Below are 17809 nucleotides of genomic sequence, written 5' to 3'. Positions count from 1 at the left end.
AGAGACATGACAAAGTCATTCTCCTTCATGATAATGCCTCATATCGCAAAAGTTGTGAAAAATTATTTGGAAAAGCTCAAGTGGAATATTTTACCGCACCCGCCGTACTCGCCGGAGATTGCTCCTTGTGACACTTCTTTCGCAGAAATCGAAAATTGGCTTGTAACTTGGATCGTCTCAAAAGACGAGATATTTTTTCGAGATGGAATTCGAAAATTGCCTGAGAGATGGGAAAAAGTAGTAAACAGCGATGGACAATACTTTGATTAATCTGTTAATTCATTTGGTTCTCGAAATAAATGCATTTTTCACTACAAAAAAAAATGGACCGAACTAATTTGTACTCTCAATATATTTCGTTACTATTGTCGAAACAAAATCCTAAATCCCCTTTTGCAAAACCCCGTGCAAAGCAATAACAGATTTTGCCAATTCACTGTACGGCCTCTAAAATTTGCCCATTATCCAGCACTTCCTACCGAGGGGACTTCCTCAGTTCATCCGTGATAAGAATAGCTCAATCACGAGCCGTTTCTAGCTCGTCTCAGCAGACGTCTCGCGCGTTTAGCCGCAGACGATGCACGGATGCGGATGGTCCGTGACGCGCCTAGCATCTCGCAGTTTAGCAATTTGTTTCGTTGGAGCGATTTGTACGCTCGCGGCTCATAGAGATTCTATCTGGCGATGCAAGGATCTTTCGCCCCGATGTAATTTAACAAACAGCGGACGACAAGACGTGCGAGGAGTATGCCTCCTCTGCGCTTGTGCCCGTCACACGATCTTATCGTTGAAACACGCGATAACAGCGATACAACTGGTTTGATACATTACATCACGGTATTACCGGTTACAGTTACATCACAGCATTATCGGTTACACGTCGCGCGTCTCGGGGATATTCATTTGCATCGCCAGCGAATACGTTTCCCTAGCGATCCTTGGACCGAAATAATGACTCATTGTTTTACGGCGACTCGTCGCGCGGCTGTTCGCAAATTAACATCCACGAGGGTCGTTAATTAATCTTGAGAGGGTTTACAAATTATCGGGTAATTTTATGCCGCGGTTACAAATTGCTTTATCCTGGAACTCGGCGTTTCCTAGATCTATTCTAGTCGCAAAATGATCATCATTCTTTGGATACATTCGTAAATCGTTTGTGTTCGTTTCGTTGTTGTTTAGGATCTAAAAGTAGACATATCTATTCGATCCTTTTGGATTGAGGACTAGTGATGAGGTATTACGTGCTGTTTCGAATAGCCATTACTTTTTTTCATATCAATTAATCTCTTTAATCGTGATACTAATTTATAATAGTTTGATCTTCAGTGCAGTATATTTGTAGTCCAGAGAGAAACGAGCTTTGTCGATGCCTGTGGGAAATACTTTGAGTGCAAAAGAATGAATAATATATAGAAATTATTCATGTAAATTCGATATTCTGTTTTTATTTCAATAATATATTATTTGAATTAAGCGTGCGTTATTTAGAAGTATGAATACTGTTCATATTTTATTAGGAAGAAATGAAACATATACAAGGTTGAAAAATATAAACAGCGAATTGAAAATAGATATTCTTGTAAAGTTATTGTATCTACTCACTGTTAATGGTTTCTAAAATATAAAAATGTATGATCCTGACGAGATCTCTGTTACGAGTATAAGTAGAGTGTACAATGCGATATTAATAATTACCATCAATCATGTGACAACTAACCAGTCACCAAGAAATTAATTTTCATAGAAAGTTACAACGTCCCTATGAGAACGATTCAATCACGAGTCACCACATTACGTCCAACAAGATTTATTATTTACAATTATATCCATTAGTTCGTAGAAGTTACATAAAGACAGTCGTTTTACGGAGTCATCCAACAGACGCGTTTAAATTGCAACTCCGGCTACATCCATCACGCCCATCGACAAGCTAGACGCCAATCATCTTGCTATTTCGATAATGGGCATGCACGCTGTGTATACAGCTACCTCTTCTTGAAAGAATGTTACGATGTACGAGTTGAATTGTACTTATCTCGGTTAGCATCGATACTATCGAAAACTTGAATACACCCAAATAGCTTCCACATATAGTTTTCAACAACTTTTCTTATATATACTTATTCTGTAAATCCAACTATAGATAATATATTGCATATTTTATGGTTGATATTGGATACGCTCTCCATACACTGCAAAACTATTGTTCGTATCGAATTTCATTTGTCTCGGTTACTAATGGTTTTATTGAAAGTATGCATTGATTAAAAAAGGTTATAAATAAAATTTGCAGTATTTTTTATCATTTGTGCTTTTCCTGTAATAGCAACTATAAGCGAGATATCTCACGTTGTATACTTAGCATTAATTAGCATTAATTGCAAATTCTAAATATCATCATATTTCAAAATAAAATGCTGTCTTGCAAGCAATTCATATAATTCAATAGTACTATAAATAATACTATGAGTAATCCTATTTAAACTTTATCGACCATTGTTTTGTTCATCAATACGTTTACAAAATGCATTGAAAACCTGTTATGAAAAGAACAGCCTTAAATAATAATCTGTACAAGAAAAACACATAGTGAATATTGAACAACAACATTAATTAAACAAAATTAACGTAGACATATCGAAAATGGTATGGTGGACAAGAAAGGGATAGGATTAGTTAATAAGTTTTTCCATTTGATTATGTTGGGAAGAGTACGTTATTTTACCACCTCTAAAAGAGTACATGCAGTGGGTGTAGAAAGTATTCGTACACCAATCAATTTAAAAAAAAAACTATGTAAAATTGTAATTTATTAACTTATTTTTTATAAGCAATGACATTCCACATATTCTCGGAAATCTCTGGAATAGAGTACAAAAAAATACCTATTTATGTAAGTTACGAAATTAACAAAAAGAAAAACAATTAATGGATAGAAATTGAAACAATAAGTATTCGCACAACTGTTTAATTTTTAAAACTTGATTTAAAAAAAAAGAAATTTACATTAATTTACAAGTATATAATATTTCCTTCGTCCTTTTGATTTTATAATTAATGCAACTCTTCTAAGCGTTAAATTAACTAAATTATTAGTTAATCGAAGTGGGATCTTCTTCAATTCCTCTATTAGAGCCATTTTTCAAAGTACTTTCCTGGAAATTCGATATTTTCTAATTCGTACGGAGCAATAAACTAATGTGTTTACGTTACAAACTCTACTGTAAATGGTTCGTCATAAGAATCGTACAAATACTTATTGCTTCTATACTTTTACCTACTTTTCGCATTTTTTTGTTAATTTCACGAATTACATTAACTAGTAAATGTTGGTTAGACTATATCTATCTTAGAGATTTCCGAGAATATGTAAAATATCATTGATTATACAAAAATAAGTTAAGAAACTACAATTTCACACAAAAGTTTTTTGGGAAATTGATCGGTGTACCAATACATTCTACACTCACTGTATATTTATTAAAACCTGGGTCCATGTTATTTATTTAATTTGTCGAGTTATGCCACCATCGATGCCAAGATACGTGCACCGATCGACGCCATTAACGCGTGTTGTCACGGCCACGTAATCAGAAACAGAACCAGGCAGACTAGACGTACAAAGGCTGGGTCTGGGCAGGTCGATCCAAGAGGATCTACCGTGGCATGGATCTCCTGTACGTTCTCGTGTAATCTAACAAACCGGTATTATACGAGACGACCGCGACGGGCGTGATCCTTCCACCGCGCCTCTGCCTATATCGTACCTACGACCTTACGACACTGACTCCTGCCTCCGAAGGGACCAGGGAAAAAAGAAAACTACGAATATAAGGTGGACGCCCCAAAGACGGGACCCCGTGGAGGTGGTACAGTCATCTTCAAGTACCGCATCTTCGAACTCGACTCCGGATAGAATACCTTTCGTGTTCGTGCAACCAACGAACGATGCATCGTTAATTTACCCCTATTTTTAATCTAGGAAATAATTCAATATTTAGGTGTTCAAAATGTTAGTAAGGTAGAGATACCAGTAGTTAACTCACCGAGGAGAAAATGGATCATGTAAGTTGGTTGTGAGATTTGGTTTTTCATTTGGATGTAATATAGATGGGGAATTAATTTTGTTGTCTCTTTTAGGATGAGGATGATGGGGATTGAAATTTTATTGAATAGTATATTTCAAAATAATCGGAAACAGTAGATTTATAGAGTAAATAGTAGTCTATCTTAATAATCTTAAGCTATCTACTTAAGTAGTAGTAGATTTAAATTTATCAGGGGTTGCAGCTAATTCCATTAAGAGATTTTATTTAAAATACTATGCGAAATATAAATACTTTTATTATAAAAATGTAATTGTTTTCTTAATATTCTTCATATAAAATCTTCAAAAAAAAATGGACACTCAAGCGTAGAAAATCGAACATTCTAGGGAAAAATTGCAACTGAAGAATCTGAGAAAAAATAAAACTAGTTGGTTACAAATTTAAATTTACATATACCAGTAGTTTGCAGATATTTGATTTTAATTAAAGTTAGGAGAAAATTAAATTTAAGTTCATTACATGAATCACTGCATTTTTCAAGAGAAAAACAAAAATTGATCTCCTATGCTTTCAAATATTAATTAAATTATAAAAGCAACAAATCGAGAAATCTTCGTGTCTCTTTTTAAGTAAAGGTACGTAGTTGTAACTTCATATGATTATATTCATTTCAAGATAGACCTCTACCTTACTTCCACAGAAAAACGTCGCAATTCGTAAGTCTCTATCGCAGAGAGATCATACTAAACGAGATTGCAAAACGTTGCCCATAAAGGATTACATCCAACGCAAATGGAGTATTCTACGATTGCAGGCAAACTTTCTTGATTTCGTAAAAGTCCAAGAATCAGGGCAACGTATCTATGTCACGCTTTGGAAATTTGAACGATTTCCGGGTTATCGATACCATTGACAGATGTCTCCTCATTGAGATCTGTAGTGGTTGGTCTTTGACCTACATTATGAAGCGTTTGTCAAAATCTATCCCTCCCTGAACTGGGGATTCTGGGGGTCCTGAGGGTTACTGAAGGTAACCCTAATATCTCATTAAAAAAGTAAGGTAATGAAAAACAGATTACAGCACTGTATGTCCCCCTAGATACCATGCAACTTTTATTTGAAACATTTTGTCGTACAACAAATACCTTACGATTTATTTGAGGTCGTCACGTTATAAGACTCACCCTGTATATAAATTCATTGTTAAAGACATTAAATTGAGAACTAAGAAAGTTAATAGTTTAACAAAATGACGTGTAAATATTTGTATTTAAACTACAGTTACAAACGATAGAATCTAAAGGCTCAGAATTAATTTTTACACATAATATCTCTAGTCTCTTGCTTTTCTCACCGATGAAGCCACGCGCTAGCACCATCAGGGAATATTCCCTTACCCAGATGGAGGGGATAACCTTGAACTCCGTAAGTTTTCGGCGTCGACATGTCGCGGGTGTAAAATACGGTAACGTTTCGACGAGTCGACTGTCGCTGACAATGAAAACGGATTCCGCGGTGGTTCGAAGTGAAAGTGAGTTCTGCAACGGAGTCTGCGATTGCACGCGGTCTCGCGAAGTGACGCGTGCAGGCCGCGTGTATTGCTCGAAACGCGCGTGTCTCCTGCGAGAACGATGGGAACAACCGGTACGTCGGAGCACGGCCATATTCGGTGGCCTAAAATTGGGACAAGCTGTTTCAACGTGGCTGCGCGAATTCGGTTAAACTCTGACTTGATTTTTAAACAGAACGATTGTCCATCCCTTTAACGCAATGACTGTTGCACTAGTATCCGTGAACACTTCTGTCAGAATAACATTTTGTTTAGAAATAATTGGGAGATACATAATCGATCATTTGTCGTGATACTTGATTCGTAATCTTGTCAGAATTTATGAATTCTATTCAGATTTACATTCTTTGAAACCTTATCTTCAGAATTTAGGTTTATAATTGAACCGTCCATTGCACAAGTCGATTAACTCCATAAAGCAAGAAGTTGAGAAATGCGATGAAATAATGTACATTGTTTTTTAAAATTCCTTTTATAGTATAAATTCAAAGAAATATTGTAGAATGCACAAATACAGATGTAGCTTTCATATAACGGTATATACAACTAATAAAAAAGAATAGCCAAAAAATAATCGTCAGTGGTGTTGCAATTTTTATGTGACTGATGGAGTTAATCGATTTGTGCAGTGAACGGCTCGATTGTTTAATGGAAACCCATGACACACATATGTGAAGTGTAAAACAGAAATAAAAGTAAGCTTAATTTTTGTGTGGATATTATCGATAATCAATCATTCAGATTGTACTTCGTCTTCGTTTGTCTCTGGTCTGTAGATTCACCCCTTAAAAGGATGCCTACCTGTAGGGAAACAACCTGTTTACAGAGAGCGGGTAGAGTAATGTGAACACCTGTGAAATATATTTAGATATTTTATTATTAAAAAATGATTTACGAATGAAAATTTTGTCGAACTTGTTAAAAACTGTGAATTTTGTTTAATTTTGTTTAAATAATTGCAAAAGTAAAGAACTGATAACTAAATTGCAGATTTTATGTATTTATGACGGACAATAATATACAAAACATACATAAAATATACATAATGTATATTGAATACAATTAATGATCTACAATTAATATAATCATATTGTTATTTCATTTTGTATAAGTGCACATACCTTTTGGTTATGCTTAGCACGTGTTTATTATATTTGTTTATATCATAAATGCAGAAAATCCACAGTCTACTAATAATATAAAATCCCCTAATTTTATACGAACTGCAACCTACTTCAGTTATCACAAAAATCCTTGATAACTCAGATACAAAAGTGATCGATGATGGCTCTTGACAATTAATGAGCAAATATTTATCACTAAAATTACGTTACTTCTTTATCACATTTATCAGCATAAAACATCGTCTGCAACAAGAAGATTACCTCGGATCCGTCATAGTCTAAAGTGTTTCCCGCAGGTAGACCGCGAAACGTTAACGTTTTTGGTAAGTTTTTCGCGCGATTCGAGCAGCGATATTAAAACTCGTTTCGCGATAGTATCGCTGCAGGGTATCTCGATTGAGCGGCTCGTCGTGTCCGCTGGCATGCCAACGCCTTTAAGAGAAATTGCGGTGGTTTGTTGAGGAGTTCGTGCCAGCTTCGTTGAACAGCTTCGCGCGTTCATGGAGAAACGCTCTCCTCTGTACGTGTGTGTATATGTGTATATGTGTCACGTATTTGCTCAAACGTTATCCATCGAGCGCGTGACAAGATTCGCGAATAAAAAGCACACGTTTTCCGCGATGATCCATGTTGGATTTCACGGACCATTGCCCATTTCATATTGCACGCAATAACTGTATACAAAAGTTTGAAAACGGTCATGTGACCTGCTGTGGTAGATTTAGTGTTAATCAAACACAAGTGGTATGAATCATTTTTTTGTGAAACACAAGTGATACGAAACATCTGCGATTTATTTATTTTAAATGAAAGTATAGATGATTATATATATTTGAGACTCGTTATAACTCTTGTTATTATATTTTATAAATAATAATATTTAGAATGATGAATTAGATTATATAACAGCCTCATTCGTTCAACTTTACCTCCTAGCCTTACATCTATAAATTGCAATATTTCTTGTAACAATGTCCTTGTACATGCCAGCATCCTATGAATATGAAATGATTAACGTTAGGTTGTAAAACAATCCTATTCTTTGAACCTCAGTCTTTTTCCCTGCTTTGATACATATAATATACCTAATACAATTCTCTTCCGTATATTTTATTCTTTTTTTCAATATAGCGAATAAAGTCGTTAAACAAATAAAATGAGACGATAGTTATCCATCTTCTCTTTCATTCCCCTGATTTTTCATGTTTTCGTAAGGGACTCGCGTGCAAAGTAGTAGCGACCTTGCGGTGTATGATGAAGCAGGGGTTGCGTTGTTCTTGACGTTCAACAAGTAGCTGGTGATTACGATTATTTAGTGGCTGAATTATCCATCGCGGACGGGATCTTTGCTCGAATCAAACGAGTTTTAATAGTACACTTGAGCCCTTCAAATACATATATACGTACTCCACTACATTAATACTATATTATGTAATGAGTTTGTTCATTATAACGATCTTTTTCCAAGCCACGCGAATAGACGTATAGTTATTCAGACGTTTTCACTCAGGTTCGAGTTATTGTACTACTATAACAATTATAAATTGTTGTGTTAGAAATTATGTATTTATTATGAAAATTAATTATTATATGGTAAAAGTCTCTTTTTGTAGTTTCTCATTTTGTTTGAAGACCTTATAAACTAGCCAGTATACCGTTAATTAAAAATAGAAAGAATAGAAAGAATAGTATAAAATAGTAGCAAAGAAAGATGAACCAAAATAAAGGATATATAAGGAAACTTACCTGTGGAGTGAAAGCATTTAATGCAAACTATCATGTGTTGTGTTATTCTGTATATTAAAAATTTATTAAAAAGTTGCTCGTCTTTGGCCAGGACAGTAACACATTTTGTATCTCTTTTCTTTTCAAAGAAATTCTAAACGACATAAGCAGAATGGAAGAGAACACTCTTTGAAACATTAACAATTACAAAATAGATAATGAAATGACATTAACTGCTAGTCTAATATGTATTATAACTATGCATCTGGTTACTCAAATTGAAACGTATTATCCTTATTGAAGAATAAAAACAAATTTAACAAATATTTGAATCTTAATTTCCAAGAGAGAAACACTAACACACATTTTCCATGTATTACTATTTTCTTCAAGTAATAGTTTATGGACCTCAAGAGCTAGCAAAGCTCCAATTAAAAGTTAAAGCCAGGTTTCTGCTCTACGGCGAATCAGATTTCGTGATACCCCTTTTGATTATTCACGTGTATACCTCTATAACCTGAGATCTTGACGTGGAGACAGATGGAAAAAAAATACTGTCGTTGACTGATGCCAGTGGGAGAAGAGATGAGATCGGTCCAGACGAAACTTTGGCAGGCTGCCAAAGATGAAAATGGAAGCATAACTCGTCTTTCTGTGGCCCAACTGGGGGGTCGACGAACCCAGGACCGATCTCTCTAGTTTCTACACTCCCTTTCTATCTATCTTCCTTACTCCAGAATGGTTAGGCTGTCTCTCATCTCTCTCTTTCCAATTTTGCTTGCGAGCTCACATTTAGATTTAGAAGCATCCCCGGGTGCTCCGGAAATCCGTCGTCGCTTTCATTCCGCCTGCTTTTTCGGGGGACCTGCGAAAGATATATAGGGAGGCTTCGATAAGTCGATGTCAATGGGAAATGGAAATTATTTTGTTTCATCGTGGATTCTTCTTATCGAGGTTTCCATTTTTAGAGGCTTAAACGATGTGAGTAATTAATTAAGGTAGTTGTACTGTTTAAATGTTACTTTTTAAATACTATAAAGGTATATGGGTTTTGCAGTGTCTATATATATTGACATCATGTTTATATACATTGGAAGCATTTTAATATGTAATTACTTTTGTTTTTGATAAGTGGTCCTCAATGCCAACAAATTATATTAACACTTTCCACCGCGCTCGGGCAAACCAAACTACAAAAAACAATTTAGATAAATTACTTTAACGAACATTCAATACTTATGGAACTAACTGTATATTATTTTTTGTATATATTCTATTTCATACACAAATTCAATATTATTTATATATGTAATGAAATAGTATTATAAATAACTAGAGAATCAAATAAATTTGTATTCTATTAAAAATTCGATTACAGATGAATCACACTGTACCTCGTACCAGGTAAAGTCTTTTTGGTATGAGAAACTTAAACACAATGCAAATTGTGTCACTTTCAACGCAATTTCTAATGCTAGAGGAAAAATTAGCGACCGGTAGAAAATAACCGTGCGCGACTCATTAATTTTTGCTTCAGCAGGCATCGCGTTTTTCCCTAAATCGTTGTATCTAATTTCGAGGCGTGAAGAAACATACAGTATAATTACGCGCTTGCACCGTAAGCGTAATTAGGGTTCCGCTCGAGCCGGTTAATAAGCAAGAGGAGCAGCAGGATCGTAAATCCTTTGTACAGCTATCCACGGTCGACGCTCGCCTACCATTGCTCCTCCACTTTTCGAGGCTTTTAATTTATCAGGATTTATCTTCCGCCTCTGTTCGCTATCCCGTCAAGTATTAATTATCTCAATTCGGTTAAATTCAATTGCGTCTCGAGTCAATACCATCGACGACTGTGACTGCAAACAGGAAACGAACATAAACAATGACTGAAATTCTATAAAACCTCTGAGGAAATGGATACCACTTATACTTTTAAAACTAAGACATTTATTATTAATATATAATTATAAAGTTTGTAATTTAATGGATATCTATAGTTTGAATATATGCTTAGTCATAGTTGAGTGGAAGCAACATAAACCTTTTCGATTCTCCACATTAAATCTTTTTCAAAAGAGGTTTAAAATTGTTAAGGAGAAATTCATATATTGGTAATTATATAATTAAACAGATTTCGATATGATGCTAATTTTAGGTTGATATGTATTAATTTAAACATGCATCATAAATTGTATACATATTCTAATGGAATCTAATTGAAAGGTCGATAATATTTATATTATTTTTACTGATTAAGTATATTATACTCTCAAATGTCAAGGATTCCTATAACTAATTTTAATTTCATTTTATCTGAGTTTCTAAGAAAAATATAATTTCTTTCATATAAATGTTTTATCGGTCATCTATTATTCTAAGAAAATTTCTAAAAAGATACGTTGTCTAGTTTTCAAATTATTTAAAACAACCCCTAAAATTGTTGACAAGAAATTCATAAATAAACTTTTAATGATTCAATATAGCAACACCAACCACCATTACACAATTGTTAAATATTTTTAAAAAAATAATTCATCTTTAAAGTTATTGAAGTATGGAAGAGAGGTGAAATTATTTCTCAAGCAAAGAAAGTTTCAGAATATTTTTTTATTTCCACCAGGACGTACTTTTATTTATTCTGAAATTTGATCTTTAAGATCAAGGCGAAGTGTCGCGACGCTCGAACTCGAACTCGAACGACGGAAAGACTGTCTATGTGGGCGACGTGGATAGAATTTTCCTGAGAGAGTGGCGATCGCGCGTAAACGAAGGATTTAGAATGACGCGACGGCGATTCGCTACAAATAAACTCGCTAGTACGAGGAGGGATGTGATGTCACCACTGAAGGAGTACCAATGTCGTTTGTGAGTAATAAAATTTCGCGGCTACTCGCGATTTACGTACTTACCTACGTGTTCTTCGCTCTGGAACGTTCCACGGGTGAAAAATATTACTCCATACACCGTTAACAGGCACGTTCAGTAGGCTAATAAAGGTTCAGTCGTCTGGATAGTCGAATTAAGAACAGACCAACCAGAAACAATTAAAATTCTTATTTTAAATTAAGTTCAAATTAAATTCAGAATTTCACGTTAAATTCAATTATATTTTGAAGTAAATTTAAAATTAAATGAAATATTCAATTAAATTATAAGTAAAACTTCAAATTAATCTTATCTTCTCTTTTTACTCTTGTTATATAAAAAATAACTGAAATTGTTCTGTACATTATTTGATAATATCGATTAATAGTAGATCAATGTTAATCGATATTTATTGGATAAATATTTTGTTGCTTCATACTACCAAATAATTTACAATTCAGGATAATATCATGATCTGTTAGAAAAAAATGCTCATGGTCAAACATTTATAAATTACGGTTTAAGAGCCACCTTATATAACTTGAATTGCAGGCTTTCCACGTATATTTCCATTTCTTCGTCTCCGAAGCAGAAAGAAGTTGAATATTATACTTTTAAATGTGGACGAATTAATCCTTAGATACTGACAAACAAAATGATTCCTGCCACGAATCAGTTAAAACAATGATTTTAAAAAGTTGTCGATGTAGGTTTTATTCTCTCAGTTTTTATAACGTTATGGTCGATTGAAACGTTAGACCAGAAGAAGATTGAAGTTTATATGAGCGTTATATTTTTAACGATGTCTGCCAACCACGTGACTGAGTGTTCATTTTTCGATGTCTATTTTGAAATGCTTCCTCGTTAGTTAGGATATCGAGAACATGTGAGCGCTGCTAATTAATTAATTCCTATCTGTTTTGAAATTTCTAACACTTTATATTTTTTGTGCACTTATTCATCAATATTTGCAATCTTTTCTCTCTTATTGCAGCAAGTATGTATATATTATATCTTTCATTATTTTGATTGTACACATTAAACATTTGTCCACATTATTAAATTAAAAATTCAATTAAATTGTGATATATGTATATAAAAGAAATTTTGTTATTTGCCTATATCTGCTGCTATTGGTATTATGCTGCAAACAATGTTTACAATTTGACTTTCTTTGAGATACTATTTAATTGTTTGAACGTAATCTAGTTTAACATTTTTAACAAGTCCTAAGTAAGTATTTTATTATTATTTCTTTCTCCATAAAGGTGATATCAACTGCAGTGTTTTATACAAATAAATAATTGTTGTATCTTTTAAATTTATTTGGTAACTCGTCGATCGATCAAAATATTAATATAAAATAACTATCCTTGTTTATATCATACACAACTTCACTCATTTTTTTCATATTATCATTCTTTTTTTTATTTCTTGTTTGATGAGTGTGTATACTGTATAACCAATCAACAAATGATCGCAGTGATTGAAACCGGTTATCAATACTGTCGCGTCGCATTAAATCTGTCCCAGTCGGATTGAATCGTGCTTGACATGCTGCGGGACTTGTCACAATTACTGGTCGTTTGTACAATCAACGATGCATTTAATTAGAAATCATTGACGTTTACGCGTGAATGGATAGCGCTTACTGAGCGGACCCTGTTTACAAAGAACCCCCTAATTAATTTTAAATGCACCGTTAAATGTACCTAAAGGCGTTGCAACTCTTGTTTTTCGATGCCTGAAAGTGTTTTCATTGCTGCATTTACGATTTGAAAGGCGACAACGTTATCGTTAAATTTATTATTAAAGTACCAAGCAATTGGAAATCGTTATCCAACAAATATTTACAGTTCGAAATACGAAAATAAAATTGTAATTGATTTTAGTGAATTAAGAAATTAAATTCAGCATCCAGACAGTCAATACAAGTGTTAGTGTTTAAAATAATATACATTGGTATAGGTATAATATACATTAGGTCCTTCGCAGTATACGGAATTTTATACAAGCAGGCAAGTGTCAAATTACATATAAACCATGGACACAACTACAATTTATTTAAACAATTGTTATTGAGTTCTTATAAATTTATAAAAATAAGAAGATTATAATTAATAAAATTTGTGTTTGCTAAATTATTTATGATCCATTGCAGTGGTTAATGCAGCTATATTATAGAAACAATTAAAAAAATAAAATCAACTCACATATGTTATTATTTACTATATAATCTAATATTTGAGTTATGACTCAAACTAGTGCACACGTTTCTTCATTCAAGGCGTGAAATGTCGTAATTATTCCTCGTAATTTATACGAACGAAGAATAATCATGAGATCTTCAAACATAGGTATGAATGGTTGCTGATTTGACGCACGTAAGAAACAAACAACTCTTCACCAACGCAGCAATATCTCCGACTCATCGTATATCGGAATAATTATCCAGTAGTCATCGATCGCGGTTCGATACCGGTTTTCGTACAATTCATCTCACTGACTCCTTGTCCATCTATTCGTTCGTTAACCCGTCGACGTGTTTACGCGGCAGCAAACGTCGGTGGCTATTTTCACGTTAAAAAAAAATGCGGAAATTAACAATCGTCGTGGTCTCAAAGGTGGAATCGATCCTCCTACGCGTGGTATTTCGGCACGGTTCGATAAACAAACGCCGCCTACGATGGTTGCTTAATGTTCGTTTACATTTCGTTTCTAAACGATTTGAAATAGACTGATGGAACAAAAAGAAAAATCGATTGGACTGTTTCGCCAATTTTTGTGACCTGCTTCAATTTGTTGTACAGTCTAAAATCGGATATTGTACTTAACAATTCGATCAGTGGTTATTTTGTTTTTGTAAGAGGGCTGGAAGAGGGCTGGACTTGTTGCATCTTTCCGTATTCAAATTTTAGAACGTCTTGATGATTCAAATTTGCAAAGAAAATGGGAATACTATTTAAGTATGTAGGATTGTACAGTCAGTCCCGTAAGTATTCGTACCTTCTGTCTAAATTAAACAATGAGATTGACGTTCCACATAAATGCTTCATGATAAATATTTACACAAACAAATTTTTCATATATATATATATATATTTATAACGAATATTTATTTGGGAACATCAAACCACCATTTAATTTAGATAAATGTCTTCAATAGATATAAAAGGTATGAATATTTCTGGGACTGACTCTATATCGCGTTAAAGTATTTCCTCTATTTTGAACCAATAAGTAATGATTTTTTAACCAGTTTAAACACAAATTTTACAAGTTATATCTTCTTTTTAATATTTTGACTACAACTATTGATTAAAACCCATTAACTATAAGTACTTGAATGTTTCGAATGCTCTAGTGCTGGTAAACAGGTTGTAGAAGGAGGTTATTACATTTTCTTAATGTATATAAGTGACATCATTCTGGATGAGGATAAAATTCTCGTCCCCATTTTCTAATCCTATCCGACGTGTAGCTTAAGATCACCTCGTATGATTCCTTAAAAGGTACCAACCAGTCGTTTTAGTATTGCGCATTACAGTATGATCATTGCCTTTTATGAGCCCTACGATGGTAACGTCGCAGGAAATATTATCAACCTTATTAATCGCTGAAAAGTATTTACATTCGGCTTCGTTCACGTGGATAAATTTGTGTACTTTTGCTGTGGAAACCTAGGATGAGTATAAATATTTATAAGCATATTAGTAGTTTTTAAAGAAATCAAGCAAAATAACACGATGAATTAAAGTTAAGTGCACATTACTATGCAGAGACGCGAAGTTCGTTCGCTGGTCTGATTGGTGAGGGGCATAATCTCCTGCGTTATACTACAAGAATCTATTCGTTTATGTAGCAAAGTAAATATCTCGTGACGCACTGAAATTACGAAAAAAATTTATTTACAAAAATTGTTCGGTTTGTAGGGTACAATCATATGATATAATTTTTTTCGGGCCTGGAATAGTAGGGAGGAGGGATTTCAAAGTCAAAATAAGTTTTTTAAATGGAACTATATATTTTTTTTTTTCATGGCCTAATAGCTTTTTTCGAAACGAATTCAACAGTATATCACATTATTTAATTTGCTGTTTCCAAACGTTGGAAATTATATTATAACTTGTAACCTTTTGAGTAGGTAATGGTAGGACATATCGGGTTGCCGCGGCTATTAGCTGTAACACTGTTGTCATTTGTTTTGATGAGTTGTGATGTTTGGCTCGAGTCTCATTTATACTACAAACCGAACAATTTTTGTAAATAAATTTTCTTCATAACTTCAGTGCGTCACGAGATATTTACTTTGGTAGATAAACGAAACACACTATACTGTAGCGTAAGAAGTCTATAATACAATTTATAATCTATAGTAATCCATATACAGAATTTTATAGTATAATCGAGCTGATCACATAGCCAGCCAATTTAAAAATGAGTCAGTTAATGTGTCTAAATATAGCCTAGTAATTAAACTAAGTAAAAACATGCTAAAGCAACGTTCAATACAGAATATCACGTTCCTCAAGTTACAAAGTTGCAAAAAAAAAATTACTCACCTTACTATAAAAACGTCATAATGATCATCTTGTTTTTTTTCTGTTTGTTTAATGTAGAGCGGAGAATGGCTGAGACTGAAAGTTCTGGAGGTCCAACCAGAATTAACGAAGCTCGGTGGTTCGCTAGAAGAGGCTACCGAATTCTCGAATGCACACGACGAAGTTCTGCTTCGATTACAGGTGAATAAATTGCATTTAGTGATCTTTTAGTACTACTGGCGGGGCTCTTTACGAATAAAACGTTGACAGTTGATTTCTAAGAGTTTGAAAAGGAGTAAAAAGTATTCAAAGAGTCTGCTTAGTTCAGATCTTTAATAATTGATAAATATTTGACATTTGTTTGACGAGAACTATTAAATATACCTGTTTCTAATTTTAAAGTTTTATTTTTCTATGTTCACCGAAGCTAATTCTGAAATCTAAGAAATATAGACTAGTTCAAAAGTTATAAATACGCTACTTCAAAAGATAGTACTAATATACTAGTTCAATAAGTAGTACTATTTCTAAAACAGCTGTAAAATCAACATTTTTTAATATTTTGAATAATCCTTCGATATATAATTAAATATAGCTACTAATCAGGATACGAATATCTGATTAAAAATATCTATCAACGTTATGCGTGGATAATTTAATTTTCTTTAAAACGCAAAGATTACTTCAAATGCATCGCTTTGGACATCTTCATAAATTGTAATATTCCAAACACACAAATCGAAAATATTTCTACTGATTATCAGTTTGTACATGTTAAACTACTACAAGAACAAATTAATAAAAATAAAAGAATCTTTCGTTAGCAACAAAGAAACCAGAAATGTCTCTACTGGTTACAATTTTGAATGTATCAGAGTCTAGCACATACAAAATAATAAGAAGAAAAATATTTTCTATCTGTTTGTTAGAAATACCACAGTTGAAGAGAATGTCCAAATAGGTCAACCATAGGGAATCTTCCACCATTGATACAAAAACACTATAAACAAAGATCACAACGGAGGTCTAATTGCCGAAGTAAATACATTGTTTGAAATTTCTGATCTCAGAGCAAACAGAGTCCAGTGGAGGAGCTGCTGCGGCAGGCTGATCAGTTGATTTCGAACCAAAGGCCAAGAGCGGAAGTGTACGCTGCGATGGCGGAGACTTTGGGCCAGGCATGGCGCGACGTGAACGAGCTTCTGGAACGCAGAAAACAGATCCTTGACTCCAACGTGTTGTTTCAATGGTGTGCAAAGCAGCAGACTCCTTACTATCGCGAGAAACGAAAACATCGAACCTGTCTCGAAACAAATAAAAAATTGTGCGGATCCAACAAACAAATCAAAGATAAATACTGTAGATGTTTTCTTGTGAAACGTAAACACAATTTAAAATCAGAATATATTTCATTCATCGATGTATGGTTTAAAGAATGTAAACAAGACATGATAAAATTGAGTAAGATTAAGGCATGGAGGAGTGAGAAAAATTATTTCCTATAGAAAGGAGTCTGCAACTTTTCTATTGAAAAGTTGTTTTTTGTAAACAATCTGATCTACTGGCTAACATCCATGAAATATGCTATTATTCTCTATGATTTATTCTCTACGTTCACTCCTTCAAATAGTTATAGATGTAAGCTTTGTTCGTTTAACGGGAAACACTATCAAACAGTGTTATTTAATCCCTGTGTTAAAACACATAAGGCATCTTTCAGTCTACAGCAACATTTCCATTTGACACCCCAAGATATATTACTTGGGTCGACCAACAAGCATTCAATCTGTCTATTTTTCCATGTTTTTCGAAGCTAATTCTGAAACCGAAGAAATATAAAATAGAAATTGGTTCATTTGAAACAATCATAAGTTGATTGACTAGTTCAAAAGTTATTACTTATTCAGAATAAGGTAGTACTATTCCTCAAAC

The 17809-nt window shown here is 33.7% G+C and overlaps 1 protein-coding gene and 1 long non-coding RNA gene across 13 annotated transcripts in view; one reads left to right on the top strand and one right to left on the bottom strand.

The window, feature by feature from the left end:
• Positions 1 to 17809, top strand: part of LOC128873014 (titin) — a 110004-nt gene that overhangs the window by 36474 nt on the left and 55721 nt on the right. For all 12 annotated transcript variants that reach the window (XR_008456293.1, XR_008456294.1, XR_008456292.1 and 9 more), the window contains 2 exons: positions 15956 to 16078; positions 16948 to 17126. Coding sequence is in view for 9 of the 12 variants with exons in the window: in XM_054116295.1 (XP_053972270.1) it covers positions 15956 to 16078; positions 16948 to 17126 (302 nt within the window). In the remaining 3 variants the exon portion in view is untranslated. The remainder of the gene's footprint in view (positions 1 to 15955; positions 16079 to 16947; positions 17127 to 17809) is intronic.
• LOC128873020 (uncharacterized) lies at positions 8744 to 12021 on the bottom strand. Its single transcript, XR_008456298.1, has 4 exons — positions 11868 to 12021; positions 11381 to 11477; positions 10068 to 10327; positions 8744 to 9336 (listed from the first exon to the last, which is right to left on the bottom strand). It is a non-coding gene; the product is annotated as an uncharacterized LOC128873020 (long non-coding RNA).

The sequence above is a fragment of the Hylaeus volcanicus genome, chromosome 2 (assembly GCF_026283585.1).
Source record: "Hylaeus volcanicus isolate JK05 chromosome 2, UHH_iyHylVolc1.0_haploid, whole genome shotgun sequence".
Taxonomy (NCBI): Eukaryota; Metazoa; Arthropoda; class Insecta; order Hymenoptera; family Colletidae; genus Hylaeus; species Hylaeus volcanicus.
This window is presented reverse-complemented; position numbering and strand designations above follow the sequence as displayed.